At 52.6% G+C, this 18,945-nt stretch overlaps 1 protein-coding gene across 4 annotated transcripts in view; it reads right to left on the bottom strand.

Moving 5' to 3' along the window:
- Positions 1-18,945, bottom strand: part of TRAPPC9 (trafficking protein particle complex subunit 9) — a 500,788-nt gene that overhangs the window by 422,733 nt on the left and 59,110 nt on the right. For all 4 annotated transcript variants that reach the window (XM_046001565.1, XM_046001557.1, XM_046001569.1 and 1 more), the window contains 2 exons: positions 11,584-11,800; positions 9,126-9,269 (listed from right to left, as the gene is read on the bottom strand). In XM_046001565.1, coding sequence (XP_045857521.1) covers positions 9,126-9,269; positions 11,584-11,800 — 361 coding nt within the window. The remainder of the gene's footprint in view (positions 1-9,125; positions 9,270-11,583; positions 11,801-18,945) is intronic.

The following is an 18,945-nucleotide window of genomic DNA, read 5'->3' as shown; positions in this document are numbered from 1 at the left end:
CACACGCAGAAGAGAAGTGAACAAATCCCGACCGCTGGCCGTAAGAGAGCCTGGAAAATACGCAGAACACTCATTCCAAATGGGTCTGCTCCGCTCAGTCCCACTGTGGTTCTAAAAGGCAAGTGTTGTAACTACTGCAAGCCACTCTGAGCTCTTCGTGGGCCATGAAGATCAAGTTAGTGGGGGTTGACAGGACAGATCATAGTTCATGTTCTGGGCTGAATTATGTCCCCTGCAAGTTCGTATGTTGAAGGCCTTGTGCCCAGGAGGGCCCTGGGAATATGCCTGGAGACAAGGCCTTAGAACAGGTAATTTCGGCAAAGTGAGGTCACACGGGGCCTTAATCCAATCTGGCTAGTGTCCTCCCGGGAAGGGAGGTTAGAAAGACTTGCACAGAGGGTGACGGCATGAGGACAAAGGGAAACGACGTGTCCAAAGCCAAGGAGAAAAGCCTCCAACGGAACCGACCCTGCCAGCACCTCGATCGTGGACTCCCAGCATGCAAACTGTGAGAAAATCCGTTTCTATCTTAAACCACCCACTGTAGTACTCTGTTAGAGCAGTGGAGCTGGCTGAAACGGGACGTCATGCACGCTAGAAAGGACAGGTGTCTCCTCATCAGACCTTGGGTTTACGTGGACGATGACTACTCTGGCTAATGCTGTTCGAAGCCAGCTGCCACAACGATGGCAGGTGAGCCCACGAGTCCTCGCCTTGATTCTCTGCTCTAGGAGCTGCGTGTGTTCAAACACTTTTTTTTTAAAGATTTTATTTATTTATTTGACAGACAGAGATAACAAGTAGGCAGAGAGGCAGTCGGGGGGCGGGGGTGGGGAAGCAGGCTTCCCAAGGAACAGAGACCCCGATGCGGGATTCGATCCCAGGACCATGGGATCATGACCTAAGCCGAAGCCAGAGGCTTTAACCCATGGAGCCACCCAGGCGCCCCTGTTCAAACACTTTTGCAAGTTGGAAGCAAACCAACAGTGACCATGATGGCTTTCTGAACATATTCTTCATTTCAGACTCTCCAGAAACACTGTCTCCAGTCCTTACACCCGCACAGCAAGGGAAGCAGAATCCTCGTTTACCTACCCAGGAGCAAACAAGGCAGTCGATTTATCGAGCACCACCATGCGCCAGGCTGGGGCTTTGGGGAAAAGAAGCCCCGACCCCAGCTGTCCAGCTTCACACGTGCGGTCCACAGACATGAAAGCTCATGACTAACACTGAACCGCGCTGAGCACCATTACGTCAGTGTGGGAGAGAACGGAGAAGAAAAGCTTTTTCTGCTACCTGAGGGTGTCGAAGAAAACTCTCGGAGGTGGGGAAGAACAGTGCTCCATGTGAACACAGAGGCTCTGTTCCGAGAACAGCAGCTTAGCCCAGTGACTCCACAAAGCCGACGGCCAGAGCCAGACCAAAAGGCACACGGTGAACCGCGCCAGGGCCTTGAACTCTAGTTCCGGAGCAGTGGGCAGCCTCACGTGCTCTCCGAGCAGAAGGTTGCTAGGGATAACACCTGCTGTGGAAACAACCCTTGACACCCCAGGTGGCCGGCTGGCAAGCAATGGGTCTCGGATGATAAGAACATCCCTTGGGATGTGATGCCGTAGTCTAGACCAGAAATGGCCATGGCTGGCCTGGGCAAGGGTCCACTGGCACTTCGTGCAGCCGCCAGTGGGCAAGTGAACCAGACAGCGAGACACCACTCCACCGCGGACAGCTCACGCCGTCTGGCCCCCGGTGTCCCACAGAGGCCACGTGCAAGGGGCCCTTCTTGAAACCACCCCAGGATGTTCTATTTTGGTTCATCTGAAACTTGGCAAATTAGTATTTTCCCGTAACTACTAAATCCACTAATGTATTTGGGATTTTGACACGCTGATAGCTTCTCTTCACCTCATTACTTTATGTGTGGTTTCTCGACCGAGAATGCACCCTGCCAACAGGTACTTATTACCCCACACTACACGGTATTTATCTCTTCAAACAGAACCAAAAGGAAGTCAAAAGCTTCCCTTCATTTCTACTGGGTTTTGGTTCAGCCCCTTCTGTCTATTTCTGAACAAACAAAAGGGACTGTATAAACTCAAGTGGAAACAGATTATACCCCTTTGTTGAGCAGTTCCCACACAACGGCTCATAAGCTTAATCACCCTTCTCCCCACCCAGGTGAACACTGAAACCCGTTCAATCAAAACTCCCCAAGAAACCACATATGCCACTGGAAAAAAAAATATAAGGGGTAAAAAGCATGTCAGGAATGGAAAACAAGAAGCAAAATAATACATACTTTCTTTCCAATTTAAAAATTATGGTCTTCGGGGCACCTGGGTGGCTCAGTGGGTTAAAGCCTCTGCCTTCGGCTCAGGTCATGATCTCAGGGTCCTGGGATCGAGTCCCGCATCGGGCTCTCTGCTCAGCAGGGAGCCTGCTTCCTCCTCTCTCTCTGCCTGCCTTTCTGCCTACTTGTGATCTCTGTCTGTCAAATAAATAAATAAAATCTTTGAAAAAATAAAAATAAAAACTATGGTCTTCATTGTTGGCCAGAGTTCATATTGTAGTTCTTTGCATCTTGCTATGCAAAACGAGGGGGTAAAAACTCAAATGCAAAGCTTGTCTGTGCTACTTAATGGGAATAAGATACAACATGTAGCACTTACAGCCCAAACCCTGTGTTTTCACCTGCTAGTTCATAGTCTAGGAGACTCTCAGTTGTTCGGGGCATACCATTTTACCCACAATCTCCAATTCTAAATCTAGTAAAACAATGCATTCTTATTTTCATAGCATTTACAATTTACTCAGATTCGAACAACGTAAAGAAGACACAGTAACAGGGGCGCCTGGGTGGCTCAGCGGGTTAAAGCCTCTGCCTTCGGCTCAGGTCATGATCCCAGGGTCCTGGGATCAAGCCCCACATCGGGCTCTCTGCTCAGTAGAGAGCCTGTTTCCTCCTCTCTCTCTCTCTCTGCCTGCCTCTCTGCCTACTTGTAATCTCTATCTGTCAAATAAATACATCTTTAAAAAAAAAAAAAAAGAAGACATAGTAACATACCCACGAGTATAAAAAAGGACAAGGAAAACAGAATTCACAAAAAGCCGAGGACTGCAGTGGGTGAGAGCGCACGGGGCTGGGGACACGGAGGTGGGCGTGGCTATGCGCCTCGTCCAGTCCCGACACTGCAAGCTGCCTCGGCCCTGGGCTGTGGTTCACTTCCGAAGCAAACCAATAAGGACTACAGAGGAGAAAGGGAAGATGTTGGTTTTCAGAAATGAGTGAAGACACATAAGTTAAAAATAACCCACTAATAATTTCTATTCCACTTATCAGAGGCCATTTCTCAGCCCACAGAGCACACCTGCTATGCCGGCCTCCCCGGGTCCTGTGAAAGGCACCCCCTGGGTCTTACGTCCAGGCGGTTCCCTGGAACTAGCCCTGCACTTTCTGGGCTAGCTGCTGGCTCACTAAGATTTTCCTTCAACACGTGAGTATTTCCCCTGAGGGCTAAGTGTCATTTGGACCAATTCCCAAAGCCACGCTGCACGTAAGAGGAGGGACTCATGAGCTTCCGGCTACAAGACAAAGGGAGGGATGGTCGGCACTAGGAGTCTCTGACCCTCACAGCAGGCTCATGTGCCCACTTCACAAGCAGTAAAGAGGCGGTGGAGGGAGGCTGGATGACATTCCTCGTCAGACAGTGACCAAACGAATACGTGCTGAGTGGGGACCCACCGCACACGGTCCTGGGTGTAGGCAGGAGTCCGTGCAGGACATCCAGAGTCCGCCCCCCAGAGTTCATGTTCTAGCAAGGAGGACGGCTAGCCACAAAACAGCGAGGAGACACACGGGGCCACGAGGCAGACTGAGACAGGGTGTCTGAACTCGGGCCTGAGGAACGCAAAGAGAGCAGTCACGCTTCCGGGACAAACGGAAGCAAGAGGAAGTGTGGCTGACGCTAAGTCAGTGCACAAGAGGCCGGAGGGTGACCGGTCGGGGAACTACAGGGGGGCGATGGGAGCCCGTGGACGGAGGGTGACCGGTCGGGGAACTACGGGGGGGCGATGGGAGCCCGTGGACGGAGGGTGACCGGTCGGGGAACTACGGGGGGGCGATGGGAGCCCGTGGACGGAGGGTGACCGGTCGGGGAACTACGGGGGGGCGATGGGAGCCCGTGGATGGAGGGTGACCAGTCGGGGAACTACAGAGGGGCGATGGGAGTCCGTGGACGGTCTGAAGCAGAAAAGCAACAAGACGGGACACGAGGTGGAGGGCTATAGGCCCAGGAGACCCCTGAGGGCTGGACAGGGGTCCAGAGCTGAGGCCTCACAGTGGTTTCCACTGTGCCTGTGAGGGCACACGGGTGGGGACAAGTGGCCGCCTCTGGGATCTGTTTAGGAGGTAAGACCCTGGGACTCGTTGACAGGACTCAGATGCGGGTCTGGCAGGGAAGAAAACGAGTCGAGCAGAATCCATAAGTCTCCATCCCGAGCTAATTCTTCCACTTGTCCCTCTTTGAGTACTCTGATGGGAAAGCAGCAAGCCTTTTCCTTTCCGCAGGAACGGACGTCAGCGACTACCGCGCAGGCTCACACAGCCAAGGATCAAATCAGGAGCCGGGCTGGACCCAGCCCCGGGCAGCAGTTTCCCAAACCATGCTGCAGAAGACCAAGAGCCAGAGGGATTTTTACCTTATTGTTTAAATATTTTATTTATTTATTTGACACAGAGAGCACACATGCGCAAGCAGGGGAATTAGGAGAAGCAGGCTCCCCGCTGAGCAAGGGCCCAACACGGGACTCGATCCCAGTGTGATCATGACCTGAGCCGAAGGCGGCCACTTGAGTGACTGAGCCCCCCAGTACCCCTGCGGGGCTTCTGAAGCAGCCAACAGGAGGAGACATCGGTTGGGCAGACTCACAGACGCAGAAGGCCGCTCACTCAGCAGCATTCCGGGGCCGCGCGGGTGTCAGGTGCTGGTCCAGGTGCGGGTGACACGTCCTGAGCATGAGGAGCGCCCAGGCCGGGCAGCCGCGGCCCCGGCAGGCACCTGCACAGTGGGCTCCGCGAAGCGGGAATCACAGGGAGCGACAAATTCCCGGAGCAGGTGACAGAAGCAGGAGGGCAGGCAGGGCAGCAGAGCAGAAATGCCGCAGCCTCAGAGAGCGGCCTGGCCAGGGCACCGCAGGTCAGACAGCAGGGAGAGACGGGCTGCACAATGCGGACACGCGCCACCCTGAGCCCTCACAGACTCGGGGGTCCCACGCCTTCTCAGTGGACTCGTGCACGGCACACCGGACCGGGTCACAGGTTTGCAGCCGCGACCCACGGAGCTCATGAGTCCACAGCCACACTGCCACAGAAGGTGCCCCTGCATGGCCAGGGACCCTGTATCGATGGGGGGGGGGGATTCAGGCCCCAGGAAGGGACCCCGTATCAATGATCATAAACAGTAACACAGTCACACTCCCCAAAACAGTCCACAGATTCTCAAGTTAGTCCTTCCATCTTAAACACACACACAAAAAGACAGGAGTCCCCTGGGAATTAATGCCTTCCATGTTAACAACGGTCCTGGTATCTTATGCATTCCCTCCGCTCCTATCTGCACACATGAGAGCGTACATGGCGGAGGGCAGGGCAAGAAGCCCCCAGCTCGCAGCGTCTCCACCTGCAAATACCCAGACAGGCTGACACAAACAAGAAGGCCAGGAAGCCCTTTCCTCGAGCCCAGGATCAGTGAATCCCTTATTGGCTGCTCCTCTGGTCCACACTTCATTTCTGCGCAGCAGTACTTAGAAACATTAATTACCGACTCTATAAATGATATCATGAGCTCTCTGGGGGAAGGTCATCCAATAAATTAAAATACCTATCACTAGAGGCGCCTGGGTGGCTCGGTCGGTTAAATGACTGACTCTTGATCTCAGCTCAGGTCTCAAGCAGGGTCCTGAGTTCAAGCCCTGAACTTAAATAAATACATAAATAAATAAAATTTTTAAATTTACAGTAAAATAAAATACCTATCATTAAAATGAAGACTACCTCACAATTGTGCTCTCCTAGTTCTACAAATAAGAAAATAGAGGCCCAGAAAGAACGCCATCAGGCATCTGAGGTCACAGCCATCAGAGGGAAGACTCCTGAGTCCTCCCAACGTTTGACCTTTCCCCCCAAGACTCCAAATAATCCAACACCATTACACACAGGCCTTTAAGGAGGCAGCTTTTTGTTTAACAGTCTGATGCCCCAAGCTCCTCTCCTTTTAACTCAGTGTCTTTAGATCACCGGCTGAACATGACCTCCAGCAACCAGCAAGCTCCTTCCCTTCAGAGCTTCCAGAGGGAAGACAAGGCACTGACCAGCTAGAGACATGGGCTTCCCCCACTGCGGTCAGGAGTGGCGCGTGAAGAAGAGAACAGAGCAGGAGCAGGTCGCACCGGGACTCATCAAAGCTGCCAGGAAGGAACCCAGGATTAGAGGACTCGCGGTGACCAGGAACAAGGGTGGGGAAGGAGAGCGTACGCCCTGCCGCAGGACGGGGGAGTGTATTTACGAGAAAGAGTCCAAGACGAGGCGGGTGAAGGTGTGATCAGCTCAAGGCAGGCTGTGGGGCCTGTCTTCAAGACTCACAGTCACACGAGTCCACACACGGTTCAACGTGAGACGCGTGGGGAAAGTGGTATCGAGACAGAGAGCAGACCCGCAACAAAAGGGGAGAAGGCCACGTGCCGTGGGTCAGGAGGCACTCAGAACTCAACGGCCCAATGGGCAGAGTCCACTCAGGCTGGACCTTGTGCCCGGCACACTGAGTCATCACAGCTGCTAGGTCGTGGGGAGGGTCAAACGCCCTCAGGGGGTTAAAGAGAGCTGGTCACCCATCCAAAAGCAAAAATTCAGTTCATCAAACAACAGACAGGCCCATGCCCGGGTCACCACTGGACACCAGAGCCGGCCTGGTCTGAGAACTCCACCTCCATTTGGCCTCAGGCTCGGAGAAAGCCAAGGCGTGAACCATCCATCTAGCCGCTGCCGTGCTGCTCCTGCCCCTCCGCAGCCGGACTCTGCAGGTAACACGAAGATGGACGCAATTCAAAAGTAGCAGCAAAGAGAAACCCAGTCGGCACAGAGGAGCGGTGGTCCCGCCATCCACGGGGGGTCTCGGTCCAAGCACGGCCGCACCAGGGCCACCTAGACAGCAAGGTCACTAGCAGCAAGGAGCCCCTCACTCGGAGACGGCTGTGAAAGTCTCCTGGGGAAAACGGACGTCCCCGAGTCCCAGCAGGGGCACTGGGGACGGGCCTCCTGAGAGAAGAGAAAGCACGTGACGGGCACTGTGGTACAGTGACGTGAAGTCCACGCAGCCCGCCTGGAGGAAGGTAAAGACACAGGGTGTGGAGGAGACCACCCAAGTGGAATCTCACCCAATCCTGCGACGTGCCCTCGGACTTCGTCAGCAGGTTCCCCAGCAGACTCTGCCTAACACACGATGTATGCCAGCCTCGTCCTGTCCGGGAGAGCCCGGGAGTCTGGCCGACCGTTTCCCTGGTTGTGTAAAGGCAATCACAAGCCAACTTCGGTCCCTTGTTTGGAAGCTGACCGTTACTGAGTTCTCGCGTTACTGGAACTCACGTGTCTACGCCGCGCCCCACGCGGGGAGACCCAGGCCGCGCTTCCATCCTGCAGCCGGGGAGAGCACCGCACGGAAGAGGCGGGACCAGTCCCAGGCAGAGGGAGAGCAACACACACTGATTTCCAAGCTGGAAAGGACACCTGGCCGATGCCAGGGGAGGGCAGGAGGGGCGCAGTGGCTGAGCTGGGGCAGGCCCCTGCTGGGACAGCTGGAGGGACGGAGGGCTCCGGAGCAGAGAGCGGCGGCCCCCCAGGCACAGAAGGATGGAGCCCCCGGTGACAGGAGCGCTGCCCTCCACGCGGCCTGTTCTCTGCTGAGAGAGCGCCTCACCCACGACCAGGCCTCCTCCCTGCAAGCAGCGCGCATAACAGCTCGAGCCACAGTAGCAGGCCACGGCCTCACCACACAGCAGGTCAGCTTCAGGGACCCCCTGGGGCAATGCAGCCTCTCCAGAAACTGCCTCCCCAGGCACTGTGTGACCAGTGATCGAGCCTGGCTTGGCAACAGCGCCCGCCAGTTCTGAGGGGCCGGTGCGGCCTCGGCCAACACCGCACTGAGGCCCAACGTTCCTCTGCCCAATCTGGCCTCCTCCTCATCCCTTCGGTCGGTACTGATCCCAGGAGCACGTCCTAAAAAATCCCCCATGCACGCATCTCCAGGGCAGAGAGCGCGTCCCCCAGAACCCAATGGGCAGCAGGCACCGGCTGGCCCAGCGGTGCAGGCGGAAAGGGAGGTGGGAGGGGGAAGCGGCGAGCACCGCTGTGCAGGAGCTCACTTTCTAGTGCCCGCGGGACATGCAGAGGGAGACGTCCTGCAGGCACAAAATAAACATGCCTGGTGCCCAGCGGGGAATCTGGCCTGGAAACAAACAGATCACGACTGAACCCAAACAGCAGACGCCGTCCTGTTACAGTAAGAGCAGGTGACGGTCGGGGGACCGCAGGGGACAGTGGCCCGGCACGCGGGCAGAGTACCACACGATGCCCCCAGCGCAGACACAGGCCAGCTGCATCCCTGGTGGGGCCAGCAAGCAGCTGCTCCTGCGGGGAGTGTAACTGGGGGGCGCCCCAGGGTCCTCGGGGCTCTGGGTGTACTTCCCATCTGGCTGCCACTCCCAGAAGGGGTACTGGGTGAAAACTCGCCGGGCAACACGCTTACGAGTCGGGCAGCTCTCTGTATAAATGCTGTGTGGGGACGTTTCTACTGTGCACCACGCAGGCAAGGGGAAGGGGAGCCCACGCAGGAGGCGGACAGACAGAGAGAAGCAGCACCACGGGGAGGGGACCCGGGGAGGAGAGGGGAGAAGGCATGGCACACAGCGGCATCAAGCCCCTGGAGGACAGCAAGGGCAGCACGGGGAGCTGAGGACACGGCGGAGTGCGGCGTCTCCACACCAGCAGAGGACCGGGAAGCACCACTCACTGGAACCTAAGGCCGGGTCTATGCGGACCAGCATGAGGGGTCCCCTCGTTCACCAAATTCACTCACCTTGATCCGACAGAAAGTCCAGCATGGTCTGCAACAGGAAGGACAAGTGCCTGACAGAAAGAGCGGGATTCCCCATTCTTCGGGACGCGTAGACCAACTCGTGAAGCAGACGCATCTGGACGGCGGCCCAGCCTCGGTGCGTGCCTGCGAGGGAAGCCACAAAGCGTCCTCCAAGGGCTCCGCGAGGGCACGCTGGCACCAGAGCCAGTGGGCCTTCCTCAGAAACACGTTAACGGTGTGTGTAAAACTCGTGATTTAAAGACAAATGCTTCAACAACAAACCCAAAGGGCAAGAAAAAACACTTCCTGTGTTTAACTTTCCCCAGACAGAACTCGTAAGAGATACGTTCTTTCATACCGTAAAAAGACACGTGCTATGGAATACTTTTTTCTCTTCAGCAAAGACAAGTTAAAAACAACCACTTTGAGATCATCAGAGCAAGGTTATAACAAAAGATTATGTTTCCAACGGCGTGTATTTGAATTGTAGATATACAATGTTTTTTTCAATAAAATACTGGTATGTGATGGGACTCCATTAGCAACAAACAGGGACACTAGAAAAACATGCTTTTTTAACTGAACGTATAAGGAAAGCTCATAAAAGCAGATAGCTAAATTAGAAAAAGGTAACCAGTGGACTTTGGCGGCTGCTCCCTCTAAAAGAAATTAACATGGTTGAAATGTAAGGTGGGGGGTCAGGTGCACAGCCAGAGAAAAGTACCTCTTTAAGACCACAGAATCGGGGCACCGGGGGCTCCGTTGGTTAAGTGTCTGCCTTCGGCTCAGGTCATGATCCCAGGATCCTGGGATCGAGCCCCACATCGGGCTCTCTGCTCATCAGGGAGTCTGCTTCTCCCCCCCACCCCGCCGCCTACCTCTCTGCCTATTTGTGATCTCTGTCAAATAAATAAATAAAATCTTTTTAAAAAAATATGGCCAGTCAACATTTATCGCTTGTATTTTATTTGCTCTCACTTCCGAACCTTCTCTCAACCTTTCACAAAACAACGGCAAAACGGAAGGCTCAGTGAGCAGTACCAAATCGCTTGAAGATGTGCTTGCTTTACTTTCCAAAAGAAACACTGTTTATCTGTTTTAAAAATTAAGACCAAGAAATTCGATGCAACAAGCGGCAACCCACACATGTGGCCACACCTGTTCACTAGGGTTCAGTCCTACATGACATGTGTCCCTGGGACACCTACCACGCGCCCCGGGGCCACAGGGAGAGTCAGGGGCTCTGCTCTCACAGGCACACAGGCGGGCGTGGGAGGCGGGTGTTACATCACCGCCCCAACTGATTTCTCTTAAGCAGGCTCCACACCCAGCGCAGAGCCCAACATGGGGCTCGATCTCACGACCCGCGATCACGACCTGAGCCAAAGTCAAGAGCCGGATGCTCGAGCCACTGAGCCACTCAGGTGCCCCAACCCCAGGTGATTTTTAAATGCACTTGGAGAGTATGGGGGTGCCCTAAGGAAGAACAGCAGGATTCAATGAAGGAGGAAAAATAAGGGGTACTTGGGTGGCTCAGACTCTTGGTTTTGGCTCAGGTCATGATCTCAGGGTCTTAGAATTGAGCCCCACATCAGGTTCCAGGCTGGGCATGGGGCCTGCTTGGGATTCTCTCTCTTGCTCTTGCTCTGCCCCTCCTCCCTCTCTCTCTCTCTCTCTCTCTCAAATAAAATCTCTAAAAAAGAAAGGAAGGAAGGGGGGAGGGGAACAATAAAGGGGGTCTGCATAGGCTGAGGGGCCACGGGGGACAGCTCTACAGAAGCGACATCCAGCTGAGACCCGAAGGCCGGCTAGCAGTGACACAGGGAGGGCAGGGGGAAGAGGGGAAGAGGGGAAGAGCGGCGGAGAAGCAGGCCTGGACTCTGGACTCTCGGGTGTGCCGGCTGTGCCTCCGGAGCCAGCTCGGAGTTATTCACAGGACACCGAAAGAAGGACCTGGAGAGCAAGTGGGACTTGCCTCCAGTCTCCCCGAGGCCCAGTGATGGGGATTCTATTTCCCGTGCAACTGGAAACGTTTAAAACACCCTTTACCCTCTCTCCACAGAGCGACCATGTGATTGCTCCAAAAACTCTGCCCTCTTCCCGAACACCAACTCCTCCCAGAAACCTCTGGAAGGCAGCGGAAGGGAGCTCACGTCCACCTCCGCAGCACCAGCGTCTGAGCCTTCTGAATGTAAATCCCACAGGTGTGTACGGCTTGTCCTACTCCTGCGCTTAACTCCAATCGCCAGCAGCAGGGACGGCAAAGGGACTGGGGAAAGGATGCCAGCCCCCAGCAAAGCACCACTCCTTTTTGGTGGGACTGGACTCTAAGTACCCATGGGCAGGATGGGCTCTGTCATCCTTGAACCCCGGTGCCGACCACAGCGTCTGCTGGGAGAGGAAGGGCTCGAACAGCACACGAGCAACACCTCAGTCCCAGCCAGGAGACCGTCGGTACCTTTGCTGAAGTCCTTGGGGTCCAGCGACAGGCTGTAGCCGGGAAGCGTCTCCAGGAGAAGCTTGTAGCAGGCCCTCCAGCCCGGCTCCGAGATGCTCGGGGCCACGCACTGCATAGCAGCCACACGCTTGAAGAACGCAGACTTGCGACGGAAGCCGATCAGCTCGTAGAGCTCGGACAGGATGCTGTACCGCTGGATTTTCTCCTCCTCAGAAAGCTGAAGCACAGACAGGAAGATAAAAGCTTTTGAGAAAGGACACACATTAAGGAAAAAAAAAAACTTTTTTCATCCAACAGAGACAGGATGAAACACTGAGGAGAGGCCAGGCCTGGACCGTGCACCGTGCGACACTCCCAGGAAAAGCACGGGAGCCGCGCAACGCGCAAGTCCCAAAGTCGCCCCGTTCCTCGCTAGAAGGCCTGTCTTCTCAGGAACAGAGGCACTTGCTACATACCACGTGACATCTGCCTTAACCTCCTTCATAAAAGAAAAAGAACCACCACTCACCTAGACGACTAGGGTTCAGGCAGGGACTTCGATCGAGGACAAAACTGCTTGAAACAGAGACAGGACGGAGCCACGTGACCGGACGACAACCCGTCCACGATCACAGCACCTGACTTGGACTTGAGCCTTCATGCTCACAGCTTTCCCTCACCCTGCCCTGCCTGAGTTCCCTCCATGACCCGTGACGTAGTGATCACACTTCTGTGTCTTCAGGGCCGCCGACGTGACCGCCCTACTTCGTCATCGCAACAGGGCCACCAACTAACGTCAGCCTGGCTCACAGACGAGGAAGCTCAGAGCGGAAGCAACATCTACGCAAAAGCACACAGCGCCGAGTCAGAGAGCAGCTCAGAGCTGGGGGGGGGCTTACCCCCTTACACACGCACCCCCACTGTGCCACAGCTCCCTGGCGAGAGGGGGCCTGCCCCAGCCCCCACAGGGCTCCCTCCCAGCTGCTGGCCCGGGCAGGGACGGCTGCCCAGAGACCTCTGTGGGCACAGACCCGCAGCCTGGAAGCCCCGCCAGCTCGCGCTCAACGCCCCTTCTCCACGCCCACTGCCACGGCCTCCCGTGGGCCCTCTCCCCCGACAGGTGACTCTAAGTGGCCTTCATACCCACTTTCTAGACCTTCTGTAATCCACGTGCGGGCAGCCAGCAGGCTGGTGTCCCCGGAGCACAGTTCAGAGCCCATCATGACGGGCAAACCCTTCAGCACTACACCCAGCAGCCCAGAACCTTCCCTGGCCCACCCATCTGCGCTTGCAACTCCAGGCCGGCTGCCCCGTGAGCCAGCCGAATGGGACAACACGGGTGCGTGTTTCCCGTTGGGTAACCACCTGTTCATGGGAGCCTCCTCACGGTAAAACCAACATGGGCGGACACATCTCGAGACGGGGACAACGGAGTCAGCCAGGCAAGGGTGTTCCAGGCAGAACGAGAAGACAAGCAGGCAGGCTCCCGCGTCTCCCCTCTGCCACACCCCGCTCTCCGCCGCTCCCCAACGCCTCTCTTCGTGCTCACCACTGTGAGCTGCCTCTCCCCTCCCTAAATCCCCACCAGCTTTCTGGAGTGCGCCATGCTGGCTCTCTCCCTGTGTCATCCTGTTCATGTTCCATCCCTGCCCCCGCCCGGCCGCAGGACTACCAGACATTTCCTGAAGTGGGAGCATCATCTTTGGTATTTTTTTTTTAATTGAAGTGTAGTTGACACATAACCGGCTTGTGTACAACGTCGTGGTTTGACAATTCCAGACACTCTCAAACGCTCACCGTGCTGAGTGCAGCCGCCCTCTGCCACCTCAGTGACACGGCATCGCGGACGACATCCCCTACGCGGTCCTGGTCATCCGGTGACGTACTCATTCTGTGACTGCAACTCTGCACTCCTCCACCCCTTCACATGTCTCACGCACCCCGCGCCCCACAACCACGAGCTTATTCTCCGAATTTATGAGTCTGTCTCTCTCGTTACTGTTTGCTCATCATTTGCTTAACTTCTGACTCCACGGGTGAGCGAGATCACACGGTGTTTGTCTCTGCCTTATCTCACTGAGCATTACACCCTCTCGGTCCACCCACGTCGTTGCAAACGGCAAGATCTCATCCTTTTTGTGGCTGAGTAATCGTCCAGTGTGTGTGTGTCTATGGACAGACACTTGGGCCTCTTCCGTAAAGTGGCTTCGTAAATACCGTTGCAGTAAACACAGCGGTGCACGTATCTTTTCAAATCAGCATTTTCACTTTCTTCATTTCAACATCCAGAAGTAGAATTCCTGTGTCGTATGTTAGCTCCAGTTTTCAATTTTGGAGGAAGCCCCTGCTGTTTTCCACAGTGGCTGTACCAGTCTGCATTCCTGCCAGCCGTGCATGAGGTTCCTTTCTCTCCATGTCCTTGCCAACACTTCTCTTCTTGATAACAGCCATTCTGACAGGGTGAGGGGTTATCTCTCTGTGTGGGTGATTTGTATCTCCCTGATGACCGGTGATGCTGAGCACCCCGTCCATGCGTCTGCTGGCCATCTGGACATCTCTGGGAAAATGTCTATCTAGGTCCTCTGCCCCTTTTTTAATCATATTGTTTGGGGTTTTGGGGTTTTAAGTTATATGAATTCTTTATATGTCTTGCATATTACCCCTTTGTTGGATATATCATTAACAATTAGCTCCTCCCATTCACTGGGTTGCCTTTGTGTTTTCTTCATGGTTTCCTTTGCTGTGCAAAGCCTTTTACTTCGGGGTAGTCACAACAGTTTATGTGTTTTGCTTCCCTTGCCTGGGGAGACAGATCCAGAAAAGCGTTGCTAAGGCTGATGTTCGGGAGATAACTGCCCATGTTCTCATCTTGGAGTTTCACAGCTTCCTGTCTCACATCTGGGTATTTAATCCATTTTTAATTTGTTTATGTGTATGGTGTATAAGAATGTGGTTCCGTTTCATTCCTTTGCATGTAGCTAGCTGTCCACTTTCCCCATACCATTTATGGAAGATACTGTCTTTTCCCCATTATATATTGTGGCCTTCTTTGTCATAGATTAATTGATCATGGAATTGTTGACCGTACAACGGGTTTATTTCTGGGTCTCTATCCCGTCCCATTGATCTATGTGTCAGTTTTCGTGCCAGTACCGTCCTGTTCTGATTCCTATGGCTTCGCAGGATAGTCTGGATTCAGGGTTGTGATGCGTCCAGCTTTGTTCTTTTTTCTTGGGATGGCTTCAGCTATTCTTTTGTGGTTCCATACAAATTTTCAGATTTTTTTTGTTCTACTTTTCAGAAAAATCCTATTGATATTTTGACAGGAACGGCTTTGAATCTGTTCATCACTCTGGGCAGTACAGACATTTTAGCAATATTAATTCTTCCAACCCATGAGCATGGAATCTCTCTCTGTCTACTTGTGTCGTCTTCAGTTTCGTTCACCAGTGTCTTACAGTTTCCAGAGTACAGGTCTTTCACTTCTCGCTTAAGTTGATTCCTAGGTATTTTATTCTTCTGATGCAACTGTAAATGGGATTGTTTACTTCATCTTCCTTTCTGTTATTTCATTATTAATGTATAGATACACAAGAGATTGCTATACATTGAATTTACATCCCACAACCTCAATGAACTTGGCTATTGGCTCTAATAGTCTCTGCGGGCAGCTTACGGTCGTCTCTCTGTAGTGTCATGTCATCGGCAAACAATGACAGCTTTACTCCTTCCTTACAAACATGGATGCCTTTTATTTCTTTTTCCTGTGTGACTGCTGTGGCTAGCACTTCTAATGCTACGTTGAATGAAAGCGGTAACAGTGGACATCTTTGTCTTGCTCCTGATCTTGGTGGAAAAGCTTTCAGCTTTCCAATGACTATGATATTCATTGCGGATGTGTCACACATGGCCTTAATTGTGCGGGGGCACGTTCCCTCTATCCTCTAAAGTGGAAGCATCACTTCACACTCACACCAGTAACGTTCAAGAATTCCTGTTGCTCCATACGCTCATCAACATTTGATGTTATCGGTCTTCTCCATTTTAGCTACTCTGGGGTCTTTAATTTGCATTTACCCAATAATTAATGACATTAGACATTTTTTTGTATGATTCTGGCCACCTCTGTATCTTCCATTATAAAGCATTTGTTCAAATTTTCTGGTCATTTCCTAAATTAGATCATTTCTCTTATTACTGAGTCATAGGAGTCCTTGAAATATTCTGAACTTCACATTTTCCCAGTCTGCTGCCCATTTATTTTCCAAAAGAAGTCTTTTGATAGGCAGAAATTGTGAAGGAGCTCAATTTATCAACTGTAAAGTAGCTCAATTTATTTTTCTTTTAATGTTTAATGTTTTCTGTGCCCTTGCCTAAGGGACTTCTGTTTACTCCAAAGTCCCGAACGTATTCTCCTATGTTTTCTTATAGAAGGTTTATTATTAGGTCTAGGATCTATACATAGCAAATCTGAAAAGGACATAGTCTTTGCTCTTTTTGCATAGTGCCAGCTGCAGAGAGATTCCAGTGCTGTGAGACACTGTCATGAGCAGAGGCTGAGGAGGTCTACACGGGAAAGGCAGGAGTACTTGATGATTTCATCACATACTTGGAAACTCCCAGAACTTCAACTGTACCCTTTGGTTTTAAATATGGGAAAAGATACTGGGGAAGGTAAAAATATTAGTGGTCAGAGCCAATACCCCCAATAAGGTCACCATGTAAAATAAAGATCACAAGCCTTGGCCTCCAACCCATCAGAGTTCCCACTGATACTTTCATGGACACTATTAAAGATGAAAGACTGGGATACTCTGATCAGTCATATATTCTTTCATTCCTCTTCCGTCATTTGGACATGAGGAGAAACCAAACGATAAAAACGACATTATAAGTGGAACTGCTATCACTCCAAGCCCCAGGCAAGAATCTGAAAGGAAAAATCGTGGGCACCACTGCTTCAGAGCCCCAGAAGAACATTTAACTGAAAAGCTCCTCATTGGCCATGGGCCCTGTGAGCCTCAGGACAAAGCCCCGTTAGGTCATCCACAGCACAGGAATCTGGGAATACAAAAGAGCTCCAGGCAAAATTTAAGGCCAAGATCTTCACAAAATCTTGAAATGAAATCGAATCCTCAAACTCATTTCCTATCCGCTGCCCTTCTAGGGAGTATTAATCAACACATCTTTGTTCTAACGTTTCAACGGGCTGTACAGCCACGAAGGCGAAGCCCACCAGGGCCCAGACGGCTACATGAAGCTCCTGTGGAAAGTAACTCACAGACTACGCAAGACAGGTAGCTTTGCTCATAAACTAGACTCAGAGGAACTCAAATGTTAACTCACTAGTCCTTTTCCAACTAGAAAGTTAAGTTCAAATGTACTTTCTTCCTTTAGAAACAAAGCAGTAATATTAGCAGGAAACTCAGACTAGAGAGTCTCCTGGCTTTCTGGAAGGACGGTACAGACACAGCCATCAGAAAGACGCAAGTGCCAGTCCCAGACCTGCACATTACTAGCTTTGGCACTTTCCTTGCTTACGGGGATAACAAAATCTAATCATGACTGTTGAAAAGACTAAATGAAATAATATGTCCGGTTAGCATAGCTTAAAGCCCCCGATGAGTATTCAAGAAGTGGGAAATACCACTGTTAATTAACGGCTTTGACGTCACCACTGTTAACCCAAAACCAGCCAGAGATGCTCCCAAAAATGCCTCCCTGGCCTTTAGGCTTCTCAAACACGGGCACTGGCAATGACCTGAAGAGCACGGCCGTGGCAGTCACTGTGAGATTGCCTGGTGACCGTGCATTCTCAAGTGTGCAAAACACATTCTGTTTCTACGGTATTTCTAGCCATAATTATACCGAGAGAAAATATATATTCAAAATTACACAAATTTCCATATACGTGTGTCCGAACAGTTTTGAAAGGAAAGAATGTAACTCTCTTCCCTGCATCCCAAAGCAGGGCTACCAGGTTTGTTCCAAGGACCTTTCTCTAAAGCATCTACTAATGTAGCTGGATCCATTTTGGGTATTAATCATTCAGAAGGAAAGGATTAAAAACAAAATGAGAAGTTACATAAGACCTGGTCCCTCGATGGCTGACAAGGTCATGGAGAGAGACAAGCCAACAAGGGGTCACTCTGCTGAGTTCCCAGCACCAGAGAAGATGGGCAGCGGGATGGATGACGGAGGGGCAGTTGTGCCCGCAGGCTCAGTCGGGTACCTAAGGGCTCCTAGAGCCAGTGTACACACCATGTGCTCAACACACTGACAATCACTCACGAGAGACGAAACTGGACCAACAATCAGCACCCTGGTCAGCACACCACCCGCAAGCGTCAGAGCACAGCCGAAGCCGGACCTCCTGGCCCCCTCGGGTTCCTTCTTGGATGACCGCAGAGACCAACGCCTCTGGCCTCACGAAGTCCTACCTACTTTTACCATCTTCGGGTTTAGTAAGTAAGCAAGCTTGGGTTACTGTGAAGGCTGCGCAAGCCCTGATTACATGTTTCTTAGCAAAACCCCGAGTTTTTTAAGTATGTTCTCCATAAAATCGATTCCCTCCAATGACAACTCATGGAGCAACTGGAAGTCAACTAAATAAGACCATACACACTGCAGGGGGGAAATCAGAGGGGGAGATGACCCAAGGAGACTCTGGACTCCGGGAAACAATCTGAGGGTTTCGGGGGGGGGAGAGATGGGGGGAACAGGGCAGCCAGGTGATGGGTATTAAGGAGGGTCTTTGATGGGGTGCCTGGGGGGCTCAGGGGGTTAAAGCCTTTGCCTTTGGCTCAGGTCATGATCTCAGGGTCCTGGGATCAAGCCCCGCATCGGGCTCTCTGCTCAGTGGGGCGCCTTCTTCCCCCCCTCTCCCTGCCTGCCTCTCTGCCTACTTGTGATCTCTGTCTGTCAAATAAATAAATAAAATCATTTTTAAAAAAGGAGTTTCAATGACAGAAAAGATAATACTGTTCACTTATGTCTTCACTTTCAGGGATCGGTACTGCAGGGTCCTCAGGGATCAAGCATTTTACAAAAATGCTCAGCTCAGGGACACACCTCCTTGGTGAGCACCACAGCTGTACAATCCTGTTCACCTGTGACACTCGACTGAAATGCTCCAAAGGCACGTCACCCGCCACCTGCACACAGCCGATCCGTGGCCGCCCTCGTCCAGGATCAGTGGCCAAGCCCCAATAGGTTCGCCTCCCTGAGAGCTGCTCGGGAGCACAGGCGCCGAGCCGGGTACCCGCGACCCGCCGCAGAGCTGTCCTCTCACTAGAACTTCACCACAATCCTGGGAAGTCAGGACACGAGTGATCCAGCTGACGGGAGAAATCTCCTTAAGTGACCGTGCGAGTCCCACAGCTA

The sequence above is a fragment of the Meles meles genome, chromosome 1 (genome assembly GCF_922984935.1).
Source record: "Meles meles chromosome 1, mMelMel3.1 paternal haplotype, whole genome shotgun sequence".
In the NCBI taxonomy this organism is placed as follows: domain Eukaryota; kingdom Metazoa; phylum Chordata; class Mammalia; order Carnivora; family Mustelidae; genus Meles; species Meles meles.
The sequence above is the reverse complement of the archived record's forward strand: the minus strand, read 5'-3'. Positions and strand labels throughout refer to the sequence as shown.